The following is a 21,326-nucleotide window of genomic DNA, read 5'->3' as shown; positions in this document are numbered from 1 at the left end:
GGTGTACAATGTTTTAATGACTATTGAAACAATTTATAACATCTTAAATACTCATTAAATCAACATTATAACTAGCAGCAACGTCATTCAGTACTCTAGGTCCCTTTCCAGCTCAAGATGTTTATGCAGGAGTGTCTTTTATAGGGGGTCCCATTTGATGCTGTAGGATTCACTGGTCCCAACCTAATGCTTGGTGGAAGAGCTCTGTCAAGGCCTGGCTATCTCCTGGGAGCTTATTTCACCAAGTAGGGCCCAGTACTGAAAATGTCTGGGCCCTGGTTGCGGCCAGACGTACTTCCTTGGGGCAGGGATCAACAACTAGTTTAAATTTGCAGAGTGAAGCACTCTTTTGGGGGGTATGGACAGACAGGCAGTCCCTCAGGTTGCATGTAGCATGCCAGCATGCTTGTGCAGGTTTTTTTTTTGATGTGTTGTGTTTAGATGCTGATGTGTTTAAATGATGGCAGAGGGTGATAAGGCAATGGGAAGATTGGTTTGGTAAGGTCCTTGAGTGTCTGGGAAAAGGGCCTATCCTGATCCCTCTCTCAGCCAACAGATTCGAGGCAGTCACACTAACTATAGAGTCAAACAGTTCTTTACTGAATACCACATTAGCTCTTGGAAAATTTATTATTATTCAGTGCATAATCGTAACGTTAAAAGCTGACTTGGCATGTAGCAATCTGGATCAATGAGCATCACGGCACTAATCGCAGCTCTGTTCTTCAGGATTCTCAATAGAACACCAACCTATATCTAGACTTCAAGGCCTGGGAAGGGCAGTTGCCATCCAGCAGGCTTCCTCATCAAAATCCCAATACTTTATTGATTAAGACTTTGAATTCTGAACTTGACACTAGGGATTCGACAGACAGGGATTCTGCTGCAGTAGTCTTCCAAGTCGTCCTGCCTGAGCTGGTTGAACTTGGTATTTGCAGGCCCAAAATGTGATTCTTTGATGTTTTCAATAAATATGAAAAGGAAAGTGTCACACTTTGCTCAGCTTTGCCTCGACCAGGAAGCAGTTCTGCCTGTTGTTGCTCTCTGCTGCCTGGTCCTCTTAGTCTCCAGGACCTGACCTTTTCTTGAGTGTGGCCTCTGGTCCTTCCTTGAGTGAGCCTACAAGTAAATCTTCCTTTGGCCTCCCCTTGACAGACTCCCTTCTGTGCAGTCCTTCCTCCACTTTCTCAGCCAAGAGTGTCTTTTTATCAGGTTCTAGACTGCAGAAGCTGCCCTGGGAGCTGAAATCCTGCCCCACCCCCACACTGGCTGTTTTAAAGCTAAGCCTTCCTATGCAGGCTCAGAGTGGTACAAAACAATGGAAAAACAATAACATAGTTAATATCAAAACATAAACATTAAAACATTAATAGACAAGTAAGCACAGGTTACAACCAGATGCCAAACCATAATTCAAACGGATTACTAGCTCTCACTCTGACAACAACTATGATGGAAATGAGATTCTCTCTCTCTCTCTCTCTCACACACACACACACACACACACACTTGTTATAAGGTGATTTGATATGGCTTTTAAAAATGTTTCAGGACAACACTGAAATGGGTGAAGCTGTTTAAAGTCTCCTTCATGAGTTCCTCGACATATCCTTGTAAATTTGGCCTTGGGCATTCTGGATAGCTGTTCTTCCAAGCATGTAATTTAAAAGTACTTGAAGCACTAACATAACTTTACAATGATGTACATTTAAACAATTTATTCTAGACAATCTTTCAAGGTGTTCTAGAATAAAGTGCCTTAAATGGTTTGAAAGCACTTTTTAAAACCTTCTGTGATGGCTATAAGCTATTGGAGGCAGTATAACCATTCTAGTTGGCATGCAGCTAAAATTATTTATAACATTTTATGCTAAAACATCTTAACACTAAAGCAAAATGAAAAGATGCCGATGAGCACCAGGGAATTAGCTGGCAAACAGAAAGAAGTTTCAGAGGAAGTTAAATAAAATATTGCTTGTCTGAGTAACTAAAAGAATATTTTGATATGTGAAGATCGGGTGGGAAAAGGAAAAACTGGAGAGAGGGTTTTTTTCTCCGGAGGACTTTTTGACAATTTACCTCACAGAAAAATGGAACTTCCAGAGTACATTAAAAATAAAAAACACACCCTCCTGTAAAATATTTTCTTCTTTGTAATGACTGTAATGACAAGGCGTTACTCACTCAAGATGTATAGTATAAACATTTTGATGTAAAACAACATACAGCATTGGATAATTATAATTCCTGCTTATATTACATATAAAACATATGGATATGTTTATTGTTGAAATATGACTAATTTTGTGCACAATTTACTACTACATGCATTATGATAATACCCTATTCAAGAGATCAATAAAATCAGTCTTATAACGTTTAACTTGAGAACCAGTGTTCTGTTATAGCCCCACTGTGACTGTATGAGTATGTCCAAATAATGTGTTTCCTTCTTTAAAACTACAAAATTAGTGTTCTCTATTTTCAACTTTTATTTTTGCCTTTTAGTTTGGCAAAAAAAACTAAATTACATGTGCTAAGGAAGCATAGGGTGCAATATCCTTGTGATAGTGGATTTTCTCCCTCAGAAAATAAATTCTGGAAAACTGTTTTCTCCCTAGAGAACATCAGTGCCGTAACAGAGCGATTGCAATTCTACAGGGTCTGCAAGATGGGAGCTCTTCCACCAGGCATAGAACATTGCTTCCCTACTAGCTTCCCCTACTAGCTTGGAGTTCTCCTCCTACATTCCCCTTCATGGAAAGATATTAAATAAAGACTTGGCTGCTATTATGCTTTCAGTCTTTAATAGTTTAAAATGTATTTATGTTTTATTGCTTTATTGTTTACTAGTAAAAAAGCCCATTGTATGAAGAAGACAATGGGCGCTAGCAGGTGGGGACCAGAGCGAGCGGCAGGCGAGGGACAGAGCGAGGGACAGGCTACCTGAAAGAGGAGGCGGGCGGCGGCTCCTCGGCGTCTCGTAGTTTTTGCCGAGGAGCACCAGGTGTGGTGCGCTGGGCTGCGGCGGCTCCTCTGCATTTTTTTGTTCTTCTGCGGCTTTCCCGGCGGCTCCATTGTGTTCTGGGGCCATGAGGGCAGGGAGCCGCCAGCAGCAGCGCTGTGGGCGGCTGCCGGGGCTCCCAGGGCGCCGGCTTGAAGCGGCGACAGGCTCCTCCAGGGTTTTTTTTTTTCTGCTGCCTCTCGTGGGCGCGCCGGCTTGGAGCTGCGAAAGGCTCCTACAGGGTTAATTTTTTTCTGCTGCTTGGAGTTGCGAAAGGCTCCTACAGGGTTTTTTTTTTTCTGCTAGCTCTCGTGGGAGCGCCGGCTTGGAGCTGCGAAAGGCTCCTACAGGGTTAATTTTTTTCTGCTGCTTGGAGCTGGGAAAGGCTCCTAAAGGTTTTTTTTTTTCTGCTGCTTGGAGCTGTGAAAGGCTCCTACAGGGTTTGTTTTTTTTTCTGCTAGCTCTCGTGGGCGTGCCGGCTTGGAGCTGCGAATGGCTCCTACAGGGTTTTTTCCCCCTGCTGCTTGGAGCTGCGAAAGGCTCCTACAGGGTTAATTTTTTTCTTCTGCTTGGAGCTGCGAAAGGCTCCTACAGGGTTAATTTTTTTCTGCTAGCTCTCGTGGGCGTGCCGGCTTGGAGCTCCTACAGGGTTTTTTTTTTTTTTTTCTGCTGGGAGCTGCGAAAGGCTCCTACAGGGTTTTTTTTCCTGCTGCTTGGAGCTGCGAAAGGCTCCTACAGGGTTAATTTTTTTCTGCTGCCTCTCGTGGGCGTGCTGGCTTGGAGCTCCTACAGGGTTTTTTTTTTCTGCTGCTTGGAGCTGGGAAAGGCTCCTTCAGGGTTTTGTTTTCTGCTGCTTGGATCTGCGAAAGGCTCCTACAGGGTTTTTTTTCCTGCTGCTTGGAGCTGGGAAAGGCTCCTTCTGGGTTTTGTTTTCTGCTGCTTGGATCTGCGAAAGGCTCCTACAGGGTTTTTTTTTCTGCTGCTTGGAGCTGGGAAAGGCTCCTACAGGGTTTTGTTTTCTGCTGCTTGGATCTGCGAAAGGCTCCTACAGGGTTTTTTTTTCTGCTGCTTGGAGCTGGGAAAGGCTCCTACAGGGTTTTTTTTTCTGCTGCTTGGAGCTGGGAAAGGCTCCTACAGGGGTTTTTTTTTCTGCTGCTTGGAGCTGTGAAAGGCTCCTACAGGGTTTTTTTTTTCTGCTAGCTCTCGTGGGCGTGCCGGCTTGGAGCTCCTACAGGGGTTTTTTTTTCTGCTGCTTGGAGCTGGGAAAGGCTCCTTCAGGGTTTTGTTTTCTGCTGCTTGGATCTGCGAAAGGCTCCTACAGGGTTTTTTTTTCTGTCTACGACGCTGTGAGCCCGCTGCGGCCGGCGGCAGAAGGCTTCCCTTCCCCCCCCCACCCATCCACCCCCCCCGAGGCTCTCTGGAGCCTTCTCTCGGCCGGCGGAGCGGGCTCGCAGCGTCCACAACGCTGCGAGGCCGCTCCGCCGGCAGAGAGAAGGCTTCCCGGCCCACCCCCCAGCCGAGGCTCTCACCAGGCGGGCCGCCATTTTCCGAGCGAGTGAAGCAGGCAATGGGGAGCCGCGCTTTGCGCGGCTCCCCATTGTCTGCTTGGGGCGGGATTGACACTCGGAGGGGCCAATCAGGAGCCGCTTCGCGGCTCCTGATTGGCCCCCCCCGAGTTTTTATCCCGGACCGGTCCCGCCCTAACTCCTCCCCACTACCCCTTACTCCTTTATACAGTCCGTGGCGCCCGTGGCGCCACGGGCTGTTTACAGATGGTTTTATTGTTCACTGTTGTTACCTGCCCCGAGATGACTGGTCCAAGAGGGGTGGGGTATAAATATTAATAAATAAATAAGTTCAAAAATTGCTGAAACATTTGTGTCTCTAATCAGACCTCCTTCTCTTTTGCAACCACTTAGCTACTATGATTTCATTAAGAGTTTTTTTTTGTTTTTTTTTGCCACTTCTGTCCCAGATCTATGACTGGCTTTCAGTATCCTGGATTACTTCCCCATTTCTATTGTCCTTGCTGATCCAATATTATGCCTGCATTCGCTAATCCAGTGCTAGGGGGCACTCTGGAGGCCGCAGATCTCCTGGAGCCGCTGGGAGAACCATCAGTCACAGAACTGGACTTGCCTGTTTCCCCTGAGGATGAGCAGCCTGGGCCCAGCTAGGCTGAGACACCATCTTATTATGTTACACCATTAAACAAGGCAGTTACCAGCCCAGAGGACTCACCAGAGGAGCAGCTTCAGAGACTATTGGTAAAGGCCGCAGCAAGCCCTGAACCGCAGTGTCGGAGGAGGCGATCTACCCTGATAGCTGTCAGAAGATCAGCATGCTTGGCAGCTCATTGTCAGGGTAGATGGGATCCAGCTGCAGCCCCTTCTTCTGATGAGGATTAGCTCCAGCTGCAGGCTCTCTGGTTGAGGGCTGCCCCACCCGGCTTCTGGCTATATCAGAAGGGACTTGAAATAAGGCTCTTTGTGGGGGGTCAGCACATGTGTTATCCTTTCTGTGTCCTGAAACTCCTGTTCCAGTTTGCCACAGCAAAGCTCTGCTCCTGTGACTCCTGGCTCTTCAACCTCTGGCTTGTGTGATGTTCCTGCTCTGGCTCTTCAACTCTTTTGGCTTGGCTTCAACTCCATTCCTGATTCTGGTTTGAATTTTGCCATTGTCCTGCTCTCTCTAGTTTTGACTCAGCTTTACTTCACTCCCCACCCCACATTCCTGTGAACTCTGTTTCTACCAGTTCCTGGACTGGGCTGTGGACTTCGGGCAAGCTCTCTGCTCTCTGGGCTGTGGACTTCGGGCAAGCACAATCACCTGGCCATGCAGGTGCAGCCTAGCAGGGCAGTACACCCACATATTTATATACACTGCCACTATATCTGATTTTCTGTGCCTAGCATTTGATACTGTACTCATTTTGCTTCATATCCAAAAGCTTCAATTTGCATTTTCCATTTCCCCCCCCCTCCTGAAACTGAAACCAACTTTTCCTTTCATAGCTGGCAGTAGATACCTGTTAAACTCAATGGACCTCTCTAGATCTAGCTGCTGTCCAGAAAGAAGATATCCTTGTTACCCCAAACCCCACCCTTTCTCTGTGCCACCAGGGAAAGAAAGAACCATTTGGATCTGAAAATCATGGTTTCTATTTTGGGATTATCCTAAAGGTAAAGGTATCCCCTGTGCAAGCACCGGGTCATGTCTGACCCTTGGGGTGACGCCCTCTAGCGTTTTCATGACTCAATACAGGGTGGTTTGCCAGTGCCTTTTCCAGTCATTACCGTTTACCCCCCTGCAAGCTGGGTACTCATTTTACCGACCTCGGAAGGATGGAAGGCTTAGTCAACCCTGAGCCAGCTGCTGGGATCAAACTCCCAGCCTCATGGGCAGAGATTCAGACGGCATTTCTGCTGCCTTACCACTCTGTGCCACAAGAGACTCATATGGGATTAGACTACAATCCTATTAAAATGGACATCAGCTTCTGCAAAATGCATAAAAACAGTATAAAGTGGTATATCTCATAAGTTGCATATAAATGCTGTAAAAGAAACAAACAAAAGCAGCTGCCAAGAAAAATGGATGAAAAAGAAATGCTCATGCCAACATTAAAAAAAACCCAAACAAACAAAAAGTATATCTATGCTTTCTACCACTTTGTTCCCAGGCCAGAAAATCCTAATTGCTTTTCATGTGACAAAGGATTAAATACAGAGATACTTAAAATATTTATTATATATGTATCTATATTCTAATCATCTTGCTTAGTCTCAAAGTTAAGATGTTCCAGAGATCCTGATATAAATCTAAGAATATGTATAAATACAATTAGGATTGCAAAGCTCTGGGTTGGGAAATACCCGGTGACTGAAGATCTTCTGGTAGAGATCCCATGACCAGTGTTCAATACCAGGCTCCATTTAGCAATATGGAGATGGTACCTCAGAAATCATCCAAATGAACTAATCTACCTCCAGCACCCCACAATCACCGATACAATCCCAGGAGGAAAGAAGACAAAAAGTCCAAGCGGAACTCCTCGTCTACTAACAAGAAGTGTGAACAATCAGTTGCCTCTGCCAGCTGAACACAGTTTTTGAAACTCAGGCCAACCAAGAATGAAACCCTATTTCAGCCCTATCATGCAGTTATCACAATGTATACTGAAAGAAGCTCTTTTGATAGTCACTGTTTGTACTAATCCATATAGATTTCATCTATGTGACATGAAAGACCTTTACCTAAGACTTCTGAGAGCCACTGGCAGCAATACTAACCTTGATACACCAATGGTCTGACTCAGTATAGGGCAGCTGCAGGTGTTTTATATCTTAACTCACTCCATATTAGGACTCCCTTCGTCAAACTTTACAATTCTGATTTTTGCATATGTTTGTGTTTCTAAAGGTGTTTGTTACCAATAGCCTTCTTGTCTGACTTTAAGCTATACAATTATGTATACTGTTTTAAAAGTGAAAACAAAGTGAAAACCCAGTATGGTCTGGCACTTCAGTGAGTAGACTCAAACATATGGAAAGGTTTCACGAAAAGAGCTCACAACTGAAACAACTGTCCATAAAGATGACAATCCAAAGTGAGACTGAAGATGACATACCTGTATACATTGACTGTAAGGTCCAATGTTGGCAGGAGCCCAGTGAGAAATGCTCTGCACATGCATGATCTGCTTCTGATAACAGGGTACATCACCAACTGCCTCATCATACTTGTGTGCCAGGCAGTCCATCTGAAATAATATTCCTTCAGGCAAGGGAACTTCTACACATACTCTGTAACCACAAGATGGGAAAGACAAGTTGGAGGCAGAATAAATTGCAATTTCTATGTTGTAGGTTATCAAAAGGTTTAGTCTTGGGTTATTGAAAAACATCCAGTTCTCTCTGGAAGCAAAACATATGCTGCTGTAATGCTTAGAATCTTCTTGAGAGTAGAAGTTCAACTTATTATAAATGTAGATGGGAACCAAGGGAAGCAAGTCTTAATGGTACAGCTTGGTGGCCACAAGTAATGGGAGTGCATAAGTTGGATAGTTCCTTCGCTTTGGAGTTTTATTTTGGTTTATCCATTCAGAAGATTAGTTTAGCTATTAATGTCTATTGCCTATAGCAGTAGTCCTCAACCCCGAGTCCAGGGACCAGTACCGGTCCGTAGATCAGTCGGTACCGGGCTACGGCTCCTCCTCATCCTCCTCCCCGGCTGCTGCCTCGGGGGCTGCCCTGCCACTCTGCCACTGGTTCACCTTTGGTGCTCTCCCACAGCCACCATGGCTGAGGCTCCCCCTTGGCATGGCACTGTGCAGCAGCTGCTGGCAGTGCCCCACAGCGGGTGGTGGGAAGTCAGGGGTGCCGGTGGGAAAGCAAGTAGAGCAGGGGCTTAGGCGGCAGTGGTGACGTCCCTCAGCAAAAGAATACTGCCCCCCCCAACACTGTCAAACGTTGACCGGTCCCCGGTGATAAAAAGTTTGGGGACAACTGGTCTATAGGATGTGCTTTAGGAATTCTTATTTTGTTTCATATTTACATAATGATTTCTGTTTTTTTCTCACTGATTCACATCCACAGTTGAGCATTGTTTTCTTTTTAATAATATCTATGTTCCATCTTTCACAACCCATCTCTGAAGCAACTAACAAAAAATCCATTATACAAAAAAATCAAAATAAATAGCTTAAGGAAAAAAAAGGTAATAAACAGTAAAAGCCAATCAGTAAGAAACAAATCATACAGGAAAGATTGTATTGCAGAGAGCCAAAAATCTAGGAGGTGGTGGTAAATTTATCATGTACATGTATGCATGTAATTGAACATTCTCTTCCTTCCCTAATATCTGTGTGATTAAGTTTGGTCTATTGTTTCAGTTTCCAGTTTTGTATGTTAGCTTAAGTTGTTGGTTGTTGAAGTTGCCTCCTTGCAAATAAACAGCAGATGTTTTAAACCAGTTTGTTTCTGCTGAATGGACCTGAGAATGGGTGCCTGGGTGAGTACCCTAACTTGGGAGCCCACAGCCAAAGGGAGACATTACAGAAGAGAGCCCAAAATCTTTCTGGTATAGTCCAATCTTGCTGCTAAAACCTCAGAAGGAAAGAGCAACTTAGATGCCCTACAAAAAGAGTTTCACAGTTCTTATTCCTTCTGTCTTCAACACATAGATCTTTATTTCAGTGGGGCTTGAGCAAAATGGCTAAATCATGGATCAGACTCAAGTTGTTCCCACTGGAGACCAGTTGTCTTTGGTGTTGGAGCTGTCTTGTGGGGTTCCACATGGTTCATTCTCAACTTCCATGTTTTTAACCCTTGTGTAAAGCTTTTAGGAGAACATACCAAAAAAAAAGGAATACAAAATTAACCCCAAAACTGAATTAGGTACCACCTGGATCCATTCCACAGTGATACTCTACATATGTCTTCCCTCAAAGTCAACTCAGAAACTGCAGCAGCTGAAGAATGCTATAACTAGGCTATAATCAGGAATTAGGTAGAACATGCATAATTACATTTTGTAGTCATTCCATTTGCTGCCCATCAGCTTCCAAGTTTCAAGTCAAGGCCATCTCATTCAAAGCCCCTGGTGGCCTGAGTACAGCATATTTATGGGAATGCCAATCCCTCTGTGCTCCACTACAATATCTTCATTCATCTGAACAAGTCTTTCTGAAGGTACCACTCTTCAAATGGGTAAATTAACAACTGCTCATACGTGTGCATTCTCAATTGTGCTCCTAACCTGCTTGATGAAGTCAGGAAAGTTTCCACCCTCCTAACTTTCAACAAATTCTGCAAAAATGAATTATTAACTATAATTAAATATTTTCAGAAAGTTTTCAGGAAAAGGGATATCTGGGTAAATGGTGATAAGATCAGAAGGATTTTTAAAAGTTTAAGACTTATCTAATTGCAAGCGTATTCATGCCAGGATAAAATGTATTCCTCTATTCTTCTATCTCTCCTACAGAACATAACCAACAGATAGATGAATCCACAGTGTGGGGTGGGGTTGATTTATTCAGACTCCACTTGTGTTCACACACCAAAGTCCACTTGTGTTTAGACACCAAAGATCCCCCTTGAAATTATAACTTATTTTGGAGGGCTGATTTCACTGCTAAGAGAATTTCTGAAGATGTATAGGTTACAAAGTGCAGGGTACTAACTAACAAGAGATTTATGACAGTATAGAGATGAACTATTGAATTATGCCTAATTTAACTACTTCTTTAAAGAAAGCTCTAATTTAAAAGAGAGCAAAGATTATCTGAACCAAATGAAATAATCTGTCTTCTTACCTTTTGGATACATTTCATCTCATTGCACATATCTGTGGATTATACCATCTGTCAACTAACAATTAGTTGTCTTTCCCTCCCCCCTTTTTTGCCTGGTGAGGGATGTTTACTTGAAGGGACTGGCGCTTCAACTCCGGTGTAGCACAGCAAAAAAGACCAGTTTGGAGGATTCAACAAACAAATGGCTTAACAAGAAGATACAAATTACTGTTTTATTCTAAACTAGAAATATAGCCCATTGCAGTCTGAAATGCAATGGGCGCTAGCAGCCCCCAGGAGTGAGAGTGGGTATTGGGGGGGGGACTACCTGCAGTCCTTGCTGGAGTCCTGGGCTTTTGGCGGCGGCGGCCTGACGTTTGAGTCTGGTTGTTATGGGGTTGTTATGTATGAAGGCTGAATTTCACATTATATGTAAGAGTATGACTTGAAAATTTCTGAGAATATGCCTTGTAAAATTAACTAAAGGGGGGGGGAATATGACATAATGAAACTGTGCCTGTTTTTGAAACATTGAAATCTCCTAATAAGTAGAAATCTTCATCTGGTTTGTGGGTGGCTTTCTTATCATAAGTACCAGCCACGTAATTATCAGATATATAGTGATGAAGAATCATGAAGGTGGTAGGGAAGTTGAATTCTTTCTGAGGCTTCATATGGAAATTTTTCCACTCTCTTTTTTGTTTTAATGGACACTGAATTGTTCTCAACATTCCACAAACATTTTCAGTACTTATCAAGCCATTTTCAAGGCTCCCCCCACCCTTTGATCTATCCACAAAGCCATATGTGGGTAGCTCCATTATACAGCTTTAGTAATCCACAAAAAAGCAACTACTGTTGTATTAGATATCATGGTAATTGCCTTTTATCCAAACAATGAGTGATACGTGTTGTTAATCAAATTGAAAGTTATCCTACTCGTCATTCAGTACTTCAACACAAACTCTATATTGGTGTTAACTGAGCTTAACAGGGCATAAAGAGCAGCTGCTGTGTCTCATTCACCCCATGGAAATGCCTCACTGGGTTAGGGGGTATTTTGTATTTTTATTTTTGCCAAAGGAAACAAAGAAATCCCTGTCCCAATTCTCTTCTTACCTTGTTCTTTCTGGTATCCACTGTGTTTGTGTGCAGCTGGGAAAGCAGGCAATGCTAAAGAGGTGATTGCAGAACAAATAAGGAACAACGACAACAGCTCCCTGCTACTTGGTGGGCAATCTGGTCAAATGCCTCATCAGAAGTTGCTGGAGTCACGCTGCCTTGCAGAGAGCCGTTTTAAGAACGTCTCCGAGGCCCGGGGAAGCCGATCCACGCCCTCCCCAGGGCTCGAAGAGCTTTTTAAAGTGGCAGCGCAGTTTTAAGAAGGTCTCCGAGCCCCGGGGAAGGCGATCCACGCCTTCCCCGGGTCTCGGAGAGGTTTTTAAGGCGGCAGCACAGTTTTAAAATGCTCTCCGAGACCTGGGGAAGGCGCGGCTCGGCTTCCCCGGGTCTCGGAGAGGTTTTTAAGGCGGCAGCACAGTTTTAAAATGCTCTCCGAGACCCGGGGAAGGCGCGGCTCGGCTTCCCCGGGTCTCGGAGAGGTTTTTAAGGCGGCAGCACAGTTTTAAAATGCTCCCCGAGACCCGGGGAAGGGGCTGCGAGGCCGCTCCGCCGGCCGAGAGAAGGCTTCCCGGACCACCCCCCAGCCGAGGCTCTCTGGAGCCTTCTGCCGGCCGACGCTGCGAGGCCGCTCCGCCATATTCCCTGGGCTGCTTGGGGTGGGATTGACACTCGGAGGGGCCAATCAGGAGCCGCTTCGCGGCTCCTGATTGGCCCCTCCGAGTTTTTATCCCGGACCGGTCCCGCCCTAACTCCTCCCCACTACCCCTTACTCTTTTATTCAGTCCGTGGCGCCCGTGGCGCCACGGGCTGTTTACAGATATATATAACCTACTAGAGCACTATCTCTGATGATTTCTACCATATAAAGACTCTGGAATATTATTTTCTTCAGACGATGGGATATATAGAGGAATCTGCACAATAGAAAACAAAATCCCACCTAATAGGCAAGCCCCACCCCACTTTTCACTTTTTTATTTCTTGGCCTTCTCTAGGTGAAGTATAACAGATTATTATACAATTTTAAGAGCCGACAAATTACAACTTTTATATTTTTCCTCCCTTTGTAATACAATTTTCAATAATAATATAAAATCTTTTTCCTGTTTTTGTTTCTTGTTCCTTCATTTTCTTTTTTCTCTTTTACCTCCATTTCCGTTACTTCTTCCCAATTCCCTGATTACTTCTTCATTCCCTTCCTTATTAAATTTTAATTTTAATAGAAGACAAAATGTTTTGCTGATGATATAATTATGATTGTGAAATTATGATTAGAAAATAAGATGCATTTTTCATTTTGTTTACTCTTATTTTATTTATTAAGATTAAGATAACAGACTCATAGAGTTGTATGGTACCTCAAGGGTCATCTAGTCCAGCTTCCTGCAGAATGCAGTGACCTCAATTCCATAATCTCTCTCTCTTATAACAAATATTCACTATAGTTTGGCTATTTTAACAATATAAAATGTGATAGTTGCTAACTCTTATATTAGCATAGAAAAATATATGGAACTAGCATATGGAAAATGCAAATTTGGGGGAAATACAAATTCTGGAAAAAATGCAATATATGGTATGTGATTTTAAGGTGATGCAAAATAAGATGATATGTTTTGTCAAATGTTAGCTCTAAGCTTATCTTTTTAAAAAAAAACATCGTAATTCTGTAATACTGATCTCTTTAATCTGGAGCTATAATTCCAGGGGAACCCCAGCTCCCACCTGGAGAAAAGCATCCCCAATTACAGTACCAGAGATTTCTCACTTCAAAGCATCCATTTTCTCTAGAGGAACTGATCTCTTTAGTCTGGAGCTGTAATTCTAGGGGATACCCAGGTCCCACCTGGATACTGGCATCCCCAATTACAGTATCAGAGAGTGTACCCAGGACACCTTGCCGCTTTTATTTAGATGCTCATGGGTACAGATTAACGTTTTTATTAAGAAACAAGAAATGAAATACATCTGAAGATGGTCCCACTGAAGGGGAATCAGAATGAAAACAACCTTGCCCTGAATGAATGAAAGCTCAAATATGGTTATTCGCTAAGAAAGTAAACCTAGGAAAAGTGATGAGGACATAATAGTAGACTATGGAAACAATTACACAGAGCCGAGACAGTTGTTTATTTCTGTGATATGAAAAACCACATGGGAGGTAGGAGCACTAGAGCTTCTTGGGCACTGAACTGCAGACCTCTGGTGCCACAATGTCATCTGCATTAAAGACTACTTGAATCATCAAAATAGGTTGTGGAGGCAAACAGTTCAAGAAAAAAATGGATAAGAACTTGCTGTATGTGCCTCAGAATATTTCTGTTTCTCCAGAGGAGTACAGAAAACAAACAAAAAATGTTTTGACCATAGAGTTTCTGACTCTTCCATTGTTACTACTGGATTGTAACTTGAAGTGATATCTTAGCTCAAAGGAAAGGAGGGATTTTGTTGTTGTTGTTGTTGTCATTGTTATTTTCTCCTGCAGCTGCTCGAAGTGGTGAGGGCAATGGAGAAGATCAGTGGCAGGCCTCCTGCCACAGTAGGAAGCCTGGCAACACTACATGTCAGGCATTGGGTGGCTATTTGGTTGTGAGGCAAGGAAGAGATAATTCAGCAGTGGTTTTAAGGAGTGATGTGTTTTGCTGGGAATGGAAAATCTAAGCTTGGGGTGTATATTTACATTTTCATTAGAAACAGACATTCACGCTCTACTTCTGAAGTGGAGTTGGGTTCAGATCCATTCTGCTAATGCTAGGTCCTTCCTTCAGGTGCTAGGAACTTTCTGCTGATATAAGATGTTGTTACATCAGCAGAAAGCTCCAGGTAAAAAAGAAAACAGACTTGTAGGATCTGAGCCTACATCTTTAAAAAGAGATATACAAGCAGGGAGAGAGGAAGTCTAGACCCAACTAACAGAGATAGACCAAATCTGAAGAAAACCTTCATAAATAAAGCAATAGTAGCAACAAAGCATATTCTGGTATACTATAAATACAAGGCAGCAGTGGTGTGAACTTACCTTGCTGGGGGATACAAATCAAATGCTGTCATATAGGCTGAATTTATCACAGAAAAATCTTTCATGCTCTTCATGTACAGATGGACCAAAATAATATCTGTCAATTCCAATCCTTTTGAATTCAGATGAGCTGCATGTGGAAAAATTATGCAATGTTAAAGACAGGAGAAAACATATATATATGACAGTAAGAATATTTTTACAAAGTAGTTTCTAAAAAAAGTAAATGATATCAGCTTAACTCTTGTTTGGATTGACTGAAGCCTTCAATGAAGTAGAAACCTCTAATCAAAAATCTTTCAAACAAGAATTTTGTCCTTATATTCTAGAACACTATCTCATATTGAGGCATTGTATTTTCTTAAGTGAATTAATTAGAATTAATTAAAGGACAGCATTTCCCAACTCAACACAAACTTGAAGATAGATATTAACCTTTGCTTTATGCACAGAGATGTGAGGGAAAAATTCATCAAGTAACTCCTACTCTTTGCTGCAAGATATTTTTCACTGCAAGGTATTTTAATAGATGACTGTAATATTCCCTTCAGATTCACAAACAGCCGGCATTATAATCAGACACCATCCATGTATCTGCTTGGAAACAGCTATAAGATGTGTACCAGGTGAGAGGCACCTAAATCTTCCACCTGTTCGAAAGCTGGGTTGTTATCCCCCGAGTGGAATCTGGTGTTCCTCCAGAATTACAACTGATGGCCAGACTACAGAGATAAGTTCCCCTGGAGAAAATGGCTGTTTTGGAGGGGGGACTCTGGGGTGTTATATCCCACTGCTCCCTAAACACCACCCTTCCAAGGTTCTACTCTCACTTTACCGGGAATTTCCCCACCTTAATTAAGACCTAATATATTTCAAGACAACAGATTATTTTGATCTTAACCAGACTCCCTCCCCACCCCCTTAATGGTAATATTATCAGGATTTGCCAGCATTAACATTCAGACAAAATTATGTTCATGTTATATAACTAATGTCTAATATTTAATTGTTGCATTCGGATCACAAAGAGCTCATGCCTAGCCGTTGGTGTTCAATGCTGCTTTGTTTTGTATCTACAATACCAATTTTTTATATGTGTGCAGCTTAGGGTTGTCAGCTCCAAGTTGGGGAAAAACTGGAGACATTGGGGGTGGAGCTTGCAGAGGGTGAGTTTGGGGAGGGGAGGGACTTCAGTGGAGAATAATGCCATACAGTCCACCACTATTTTATCTATGGAAACTGATCTCTGTTGCCTGGAGATAAGCTGTAGCTCTGGGGATCCCCAGGTCCTACTTGGAGGTTGGCATCCCTAGTGCAATCACTGGAAGACATGTATGAATGAACACATTTTAAAAATAACAAAATGGATGTAAGCATGTTTTATAACCTAAACTATTTATTGGTATTATTATTATTATTATTGGATTTCTAGCCCCTGAGGCTTGTGGCGGGTAACAACATTGGAATATTGGATCTACTATGACTATTACATAGTCTGTTAGCAGTGTTAAACCAATCAGCCTTGCAAGAAGGCTCGTGGTTTGTCCACCTTCCCAGCGCAATGCAGAACAGGTCGATCGTAGAATGAGCAGACAGCAGGTACAACTTTTCCGGGGGAGGGGGGATTAACATGTATTTGAAGAGTCTCAGAAATGTTTTGGCAAAGAAACATATGGCAGTTCTTTCAGATGACAGGGCCATCATTCATTCAATGCCCTCACCACCCTGCTCAAAAGAAATAGCTACAGGAAGTGCAAGTATTTCCTGGGAACCAAATGCCAGCAGTTTGCCAGATATGGAAACCAATGCTTCAAATGTAAGTAATCTGCCAAAAGCACCAGGCATCTTGCTGCTGGCCAATGACACAACCAGTCCTTTTTTACAAAATTCTAACAGACAGAAAGGCAAAAGCATATACTTATTTGGATTGGCTGAGGTCCATGGAAACATAACAAGAACCATGTAAATGTTGCAGAGCCCCACTGCTTCCATTTACATATTATGCCCAAAAGATTTATGCCAAACATTGCTGCTCTCACCTACAAGTCTGATTACAGCCTCCTTGCTGATTTCCAGGCTGTTAAGACCTAGCTTAAGGGTCCTTCAGAAAGCCAGCCTGCCTTTTGCTTCTCAGAATTGCCAGTACTTCTTTAGCATTCCGTATTCAGTCATGAACTCAGCTGCACGAGCCAAATGTTAAGATTTTATGAGCCAATGCATCAAAGTATTCGTGAACAAGAACACAAGCCTGCCTACTGTAGCCTCGGAGAGCAATTTCCATTTTTATGAATGGAAAAGATGCCTGCATAAACATTTCTTTATTTAAAAGTGTAAAATGAGGAAAGATGCAAAACAAAATGGAAGCATTTTGTTTTATATGTCAATATCTTGTAAGGATCTGATAGTACAAAATCCAGCCACCATCATTCCCAAGACAGCAATTCGTTCCCTGCATTAAGTACATAAATGAGATTTAGAGCCACTGACCTAATCCTAGATGCCAAAATGTACCACAGACACAGCTTTCTGGAGGACTTAATTTAAAATTATGGTGATAAAGGCAGTTTAGCTAGCAGAAAGCATACACAGGTGGGAGTGCACACAGAGAAAAATAAAGGTATGGAACAACTCCACTGTCTTTTTATCAATATGCATTAAAGAATGATGCAGCATTTCCCCCCTCCCCCCCCCCCCGATTACAAGCACTTAAAAATATTCACATATTCTGCTACCAAACATTCTGTATTAAAAATGCCAGTTTTTGCATTATTGTTTTAAAGACCAGTTATCCCAGGACAGCAAACCTAGCAATCCTTTACAGTAATGAGATTTCAGCATGAAAGCCAAAGCTGTAATCCAATTAAATTTTAAAAATACAGTTGCTTAATTAAATGCATTTAAATCATTTGATTGATTAAAATTTGCATAATTTGCAGAAGGAGTGGAGGTCACTAATTCTCCTGGGGCCACCCCAGTCTCCTCCAGCCTGATGAGAGGAACAGCTACTTGCTTGTGCGCTGCAGGCTCCTTGAACAACAAGGGGATCAGCCAAGAGGAACCCAGGAGGCAGGGTGACAAAAGAAAGGTTAGCTTTCTGATTGCAGTGATCTCAGGCAGCTGTCAGGCAGTCAGGAAAGGGAAGGAGTAGCGCACTATATTGAGGGAGTGGGCTGATGCCTGGATGCCACTAGCCCCTTTAACCTTCTAGGACATCAGACACACATGTTCTTTCCTGCATCCAAGTTTCCTTTTGCCATTGACCTTGGGACCCAGTGGCTGGATACTGAACTCTCTATAAAAGATCTATTTAATTAATTAATAGAATAACCAAAGAGATTGGAGAACAGCTAATATTTTACAAATTGAATCCAAGTCCTTTAATTGATTCATCATACAATGTCTTGCTTAAAATTTCCAGACCTCATTAATGTACATTCGACCCATCATACAGCCTTTTTCTAAAGACCTCACAAGCTACCTTTGAGTGGTGAGAAGATATCTTTAGCCAGATCTTCCGCTTTTATGCTTTCCGGTGGATGAAAAGAAGCACTGATGTTGGATAGCCACTGGTAACCTTTCAGGGACTTCCCTGAGCATCCCACTGACTTACCTGCAAAGATAAAGCATAGGTTTAAATCACTTAAATTGCTTTCAATTACTTAGGCATACCTATGAAAAACAAAGTCAGAGCTGTACTAGGATTTACTGAACATCACTCAAACAAGCACTGGAATGGAAGGAGAGATCTACGCACTCTCCCAGTGCATCAGCATAACAAGCCATGCCTAAGGATCATAGGGACTCTATGAATGGCATGCAATGTGGTGGTAAAGGGGGAAGGACTCTAGCAAGAAAGGGGAATTTGCCAAAAAGAAATGACCCTTGGCCACTACAATTCTCACACCATTCACAGAAGAAGAAGCGCAAGAGTGGATGACAGCTTCCCCTTCTTGTTTCAGTCACAACATTTCTGAGGTTTTGTAGTGAGAATGGGAGGGAAGATCTTTTTCACTGAGCTCAATCCACTCACAGTTGGCAGTACCCAACCCAAAATACAGAGCTTTCTATACCGGCACATCTCCAGCTGAATCACAGCCACACAAGTACCAGAAGGGGGAAATGATGTTCTGAAATTTGCATTATCCATGCTTCTGAAGTGAACTTCAGTGAACACAAAATACAAAGTACGATGTGACTAGTGATAATGACCATTTTTCATTGCTTAAAAAAACACCTTTGTTCAGTTTCCCCAGGACTTTATTTCTCTACGCAATGCTTCACTGAAACAAATAGGACTTCTCAGGATAGAACAGAACAGGATCTAGTGTGAATTCATGCAGATAAATAAGAGCTGCAGCCCTACAGCTCAAATGTAAAGCAGCCCAGGAACATCACTGGGGAGGAGATCAACATTGGAAAGCTATAATACTTATTAACGCTAATGGGGATTATATGTCTGAATCTCTCATCCATGCAGAAGAGAGTCATTAGAGTCCAAGAGTGAAATCCTTGAACTTAACTTCTGAGCTAAGAAAAATGCTGACATATTTAATGGAATTCTGAAGGCAAAATTAAGGCAAACGACAACAACAAAAAGATCATAAGCCTTCAAACTGGGCAAAAACATACATTTTCAACAAAGTTAAAATGTTGTAGATACTGTAGATATTTTAAAAATGTGACCTCTTGTGGATAGTATTAACCATAAAACCTTTTTTTCTTATTTGCTGATGCTGAGATGGGATTCTATAACAGGAGAATAGAAAACATTTGCAGAGGTACTGTCTTCCCCCGCCCCTTCCCATATCACTCTTTTTAATCTCAAGAAAAGGGGTTAAAGGGGCCTCATGAACCAAATGCAACAAGGCACGGGGGCTACATTAAAGGGGTGGTGTGTGTGGGGGAGGGAATGTGGAAATATTATCCCTCTTCCTTAGCACGAATAGAAATTTTGGTGCAGTATACTTCCTCTGCCAGAAGAATGTGTGGATGAATTTGCCCAACTACTTATTATAGCCCCCGTAACTCATGGAGTCTGTCCAAGAGGCTCCCCGGCACTAGCTTTCCAGGAAGCTTAGAGGTCTGGTGGGAAAGAAGAGCAGTGGGGAAGGATTCCACTGCTACAATTTATAGGATCCAATCCACAACCATTTTATGTATGGGAAACGGGGAGGAGACTATATTGAGTATGAGGAACAACAAAAGTGAAGGACTGACTTCTAAATATTAAAAGAAAACCCTGAAATGATACTCTGTTCACTTAGTACCCCAATTATGATTATCTTTCAATTTATACTGTGCAGGTAGACTTTTACAAGCCTTCTTCTCAAATTCATTTTTTCTATAAAGACTGTAAATTGTCATCCACTAGATTTGTTTAGTCAATATTATATGACATCAAAGTGTGTCTACTCTTCTCACCATCTCTGTCTAATAATTAAAAACTTAGTTACACATAGAAAACTTACTAGGCTTCACTAAGGTAGGCCCAGAGGTGTGCCATGTGATACATGGGGTTTCAGTTGGCTCCTCTGATGCAGACCATGCAGTATCCTCAAAACAGATGGCATCACAAGAACAGCGCCTGGGCAGGGTCTTGCTTAAAGACTGCACCTAATTGAATAAAATATTGTAACACGGTTAATCTGAAGTTCTTTGATAAGCAGAGTTCCTGATTACATAACGTACGCAAGACTTCGATGTTTTGTTTCATTTCAGAGCAGGATGGAGACAGATGTTAGTGTTTATTACAAATATTACTGCACTTCTGCCCAGTTATGTGTGTTTAATCTCATGACAATCGGTGGAACTCCACACAAAAAACTGAACTGCAGCCTAAGCAAACAGCAAAACATCACAATATAATGATTTCATTTACTTAGTACAATTAACGGAGAATCGTTATATAGATAAACCAATGCAAATCAATAGCACACATGGGGACATTTATCATGGTCACAGTAATGGAGACAGGAAAATGCATTAAATGTAACAGAACATCCTACAGTGCTAGTCTGTAACCTGAAATAAAAGGCACGAGAACATTTGGTAGAATGAACAAAAGAAGAACCTGCCTTGCCCTAGTTTACCCTATCTGGTGCTCATTGGGCATTTTCTTCTCAACTTTTTGTAGGTTGGAAACTAGTTTAATCATTTTAACAGCCATAATCAGGAAATGAGTCTACCATCTCCAAGGATATCTGTAGGTTATATCACAAATAAAAAATCTGTGAGTTCAGTTTATTTAAAGCTTATGTACAACAGAAATGGGAAGGAGATAACCTTTGGTTTACCAGTGGGCTACTCACAATTTCTGTTGGAATTCTGCCCATTGGATGCTGACAGTTTTGCAAATAATGTTTCTGGACTAGATGATCTAAGTAAACAAAATACTTGCCTTCATAGGGCATGCTAGGAACATTTCATCCAGATTAATTATGCCTTAATGTGAGAGATCCCAATATATTTTTGCTTTACATGTTTAGCACATATCGGTGGTCAACAAAGATTCTGTTTTTTTTAAAGTGCAATACAGGTCTGCCCATCCATGACCTAAAGAAACTGAAGCCTTTGCATTAATAGGCTTATGGATTGTACATTTTAGACAATATCTAAAGGCCTGCATTTGTCTTGAACTCATTTTTTTACTTACAAAAGTTATATTTTTGCCCTTACAAGTGCCACTAAAACAGGTACTGATTTAAAATATGCCTGATAAAACTACATTATCAAACCATTAAAATCAATTCCTTTGCCAAAGATATATCATTAAAACTATAATAAAAAGAGTTAAAGGACAGAGATAAAATACATACACCACATTAAAAAAAATTAAATGAAGTAATCATTGAGGGAACACATTGATAAATGAAACAAAATATTCT

At 42.0% G+C, this 21,326-nt stretch overlaps 1 protein-coding gene across 2 annotated transcripts in view; it reads right to left on the bottom strand.

The window, feature by feature from the left end:
- DPH6 (diphthamine biosynthesis 6) overlaps positions 1 to 21,326 on the bottom strand; it is a 295,479-nt gene that overhangs the window by 149,781 nt on the left and 124,372 nt on the right. For both annotated transcript variants that reach the window (XM_077322984.1, XM_077322983.1), the window contains exons 9-12: positions 19,911 to 20,055; positions 17,921 to 18,052; positions 14,443 to 14,572; positions 7,635 to 7,809 (exon numbers count right to left, since the gene is read on the bottom strand). In XM_077322984.1, the coding sequence (XP_077179099.1) occupies positions 7,635 to 7,809; positions 14,443 to 14,572; positions 17,921 to 18,052; positions 19,911 to 20,055 (582 nt within the window). The remainder of the gene's footprint in view (positions 1 to 7,634; positions 7,810 to 14,442; positions 14,573 to 17,920; positions 18,053 to 19,910; positions 20,056 to 21,326) is intronic.

The sequence above is a fragment of the Paroedura picta genome, chromosome 2 (assembly GCF_049243985.1).
Source record: "Paroedura picta isolate Pp20150507F chromosome 2, Ppicta_v3.0, whole genome shotgun sequence".
In the NCBI taxonomy this organism is placed as follows: Eukaryota; Metazoa; Chordata; class Lepidosauria; order Squamata; family Gekkonidae; genus Paroedura; species Paroedura picta.
This window is presented reverse-complemented; position numbering and strand designations above follow the sequence as displayed.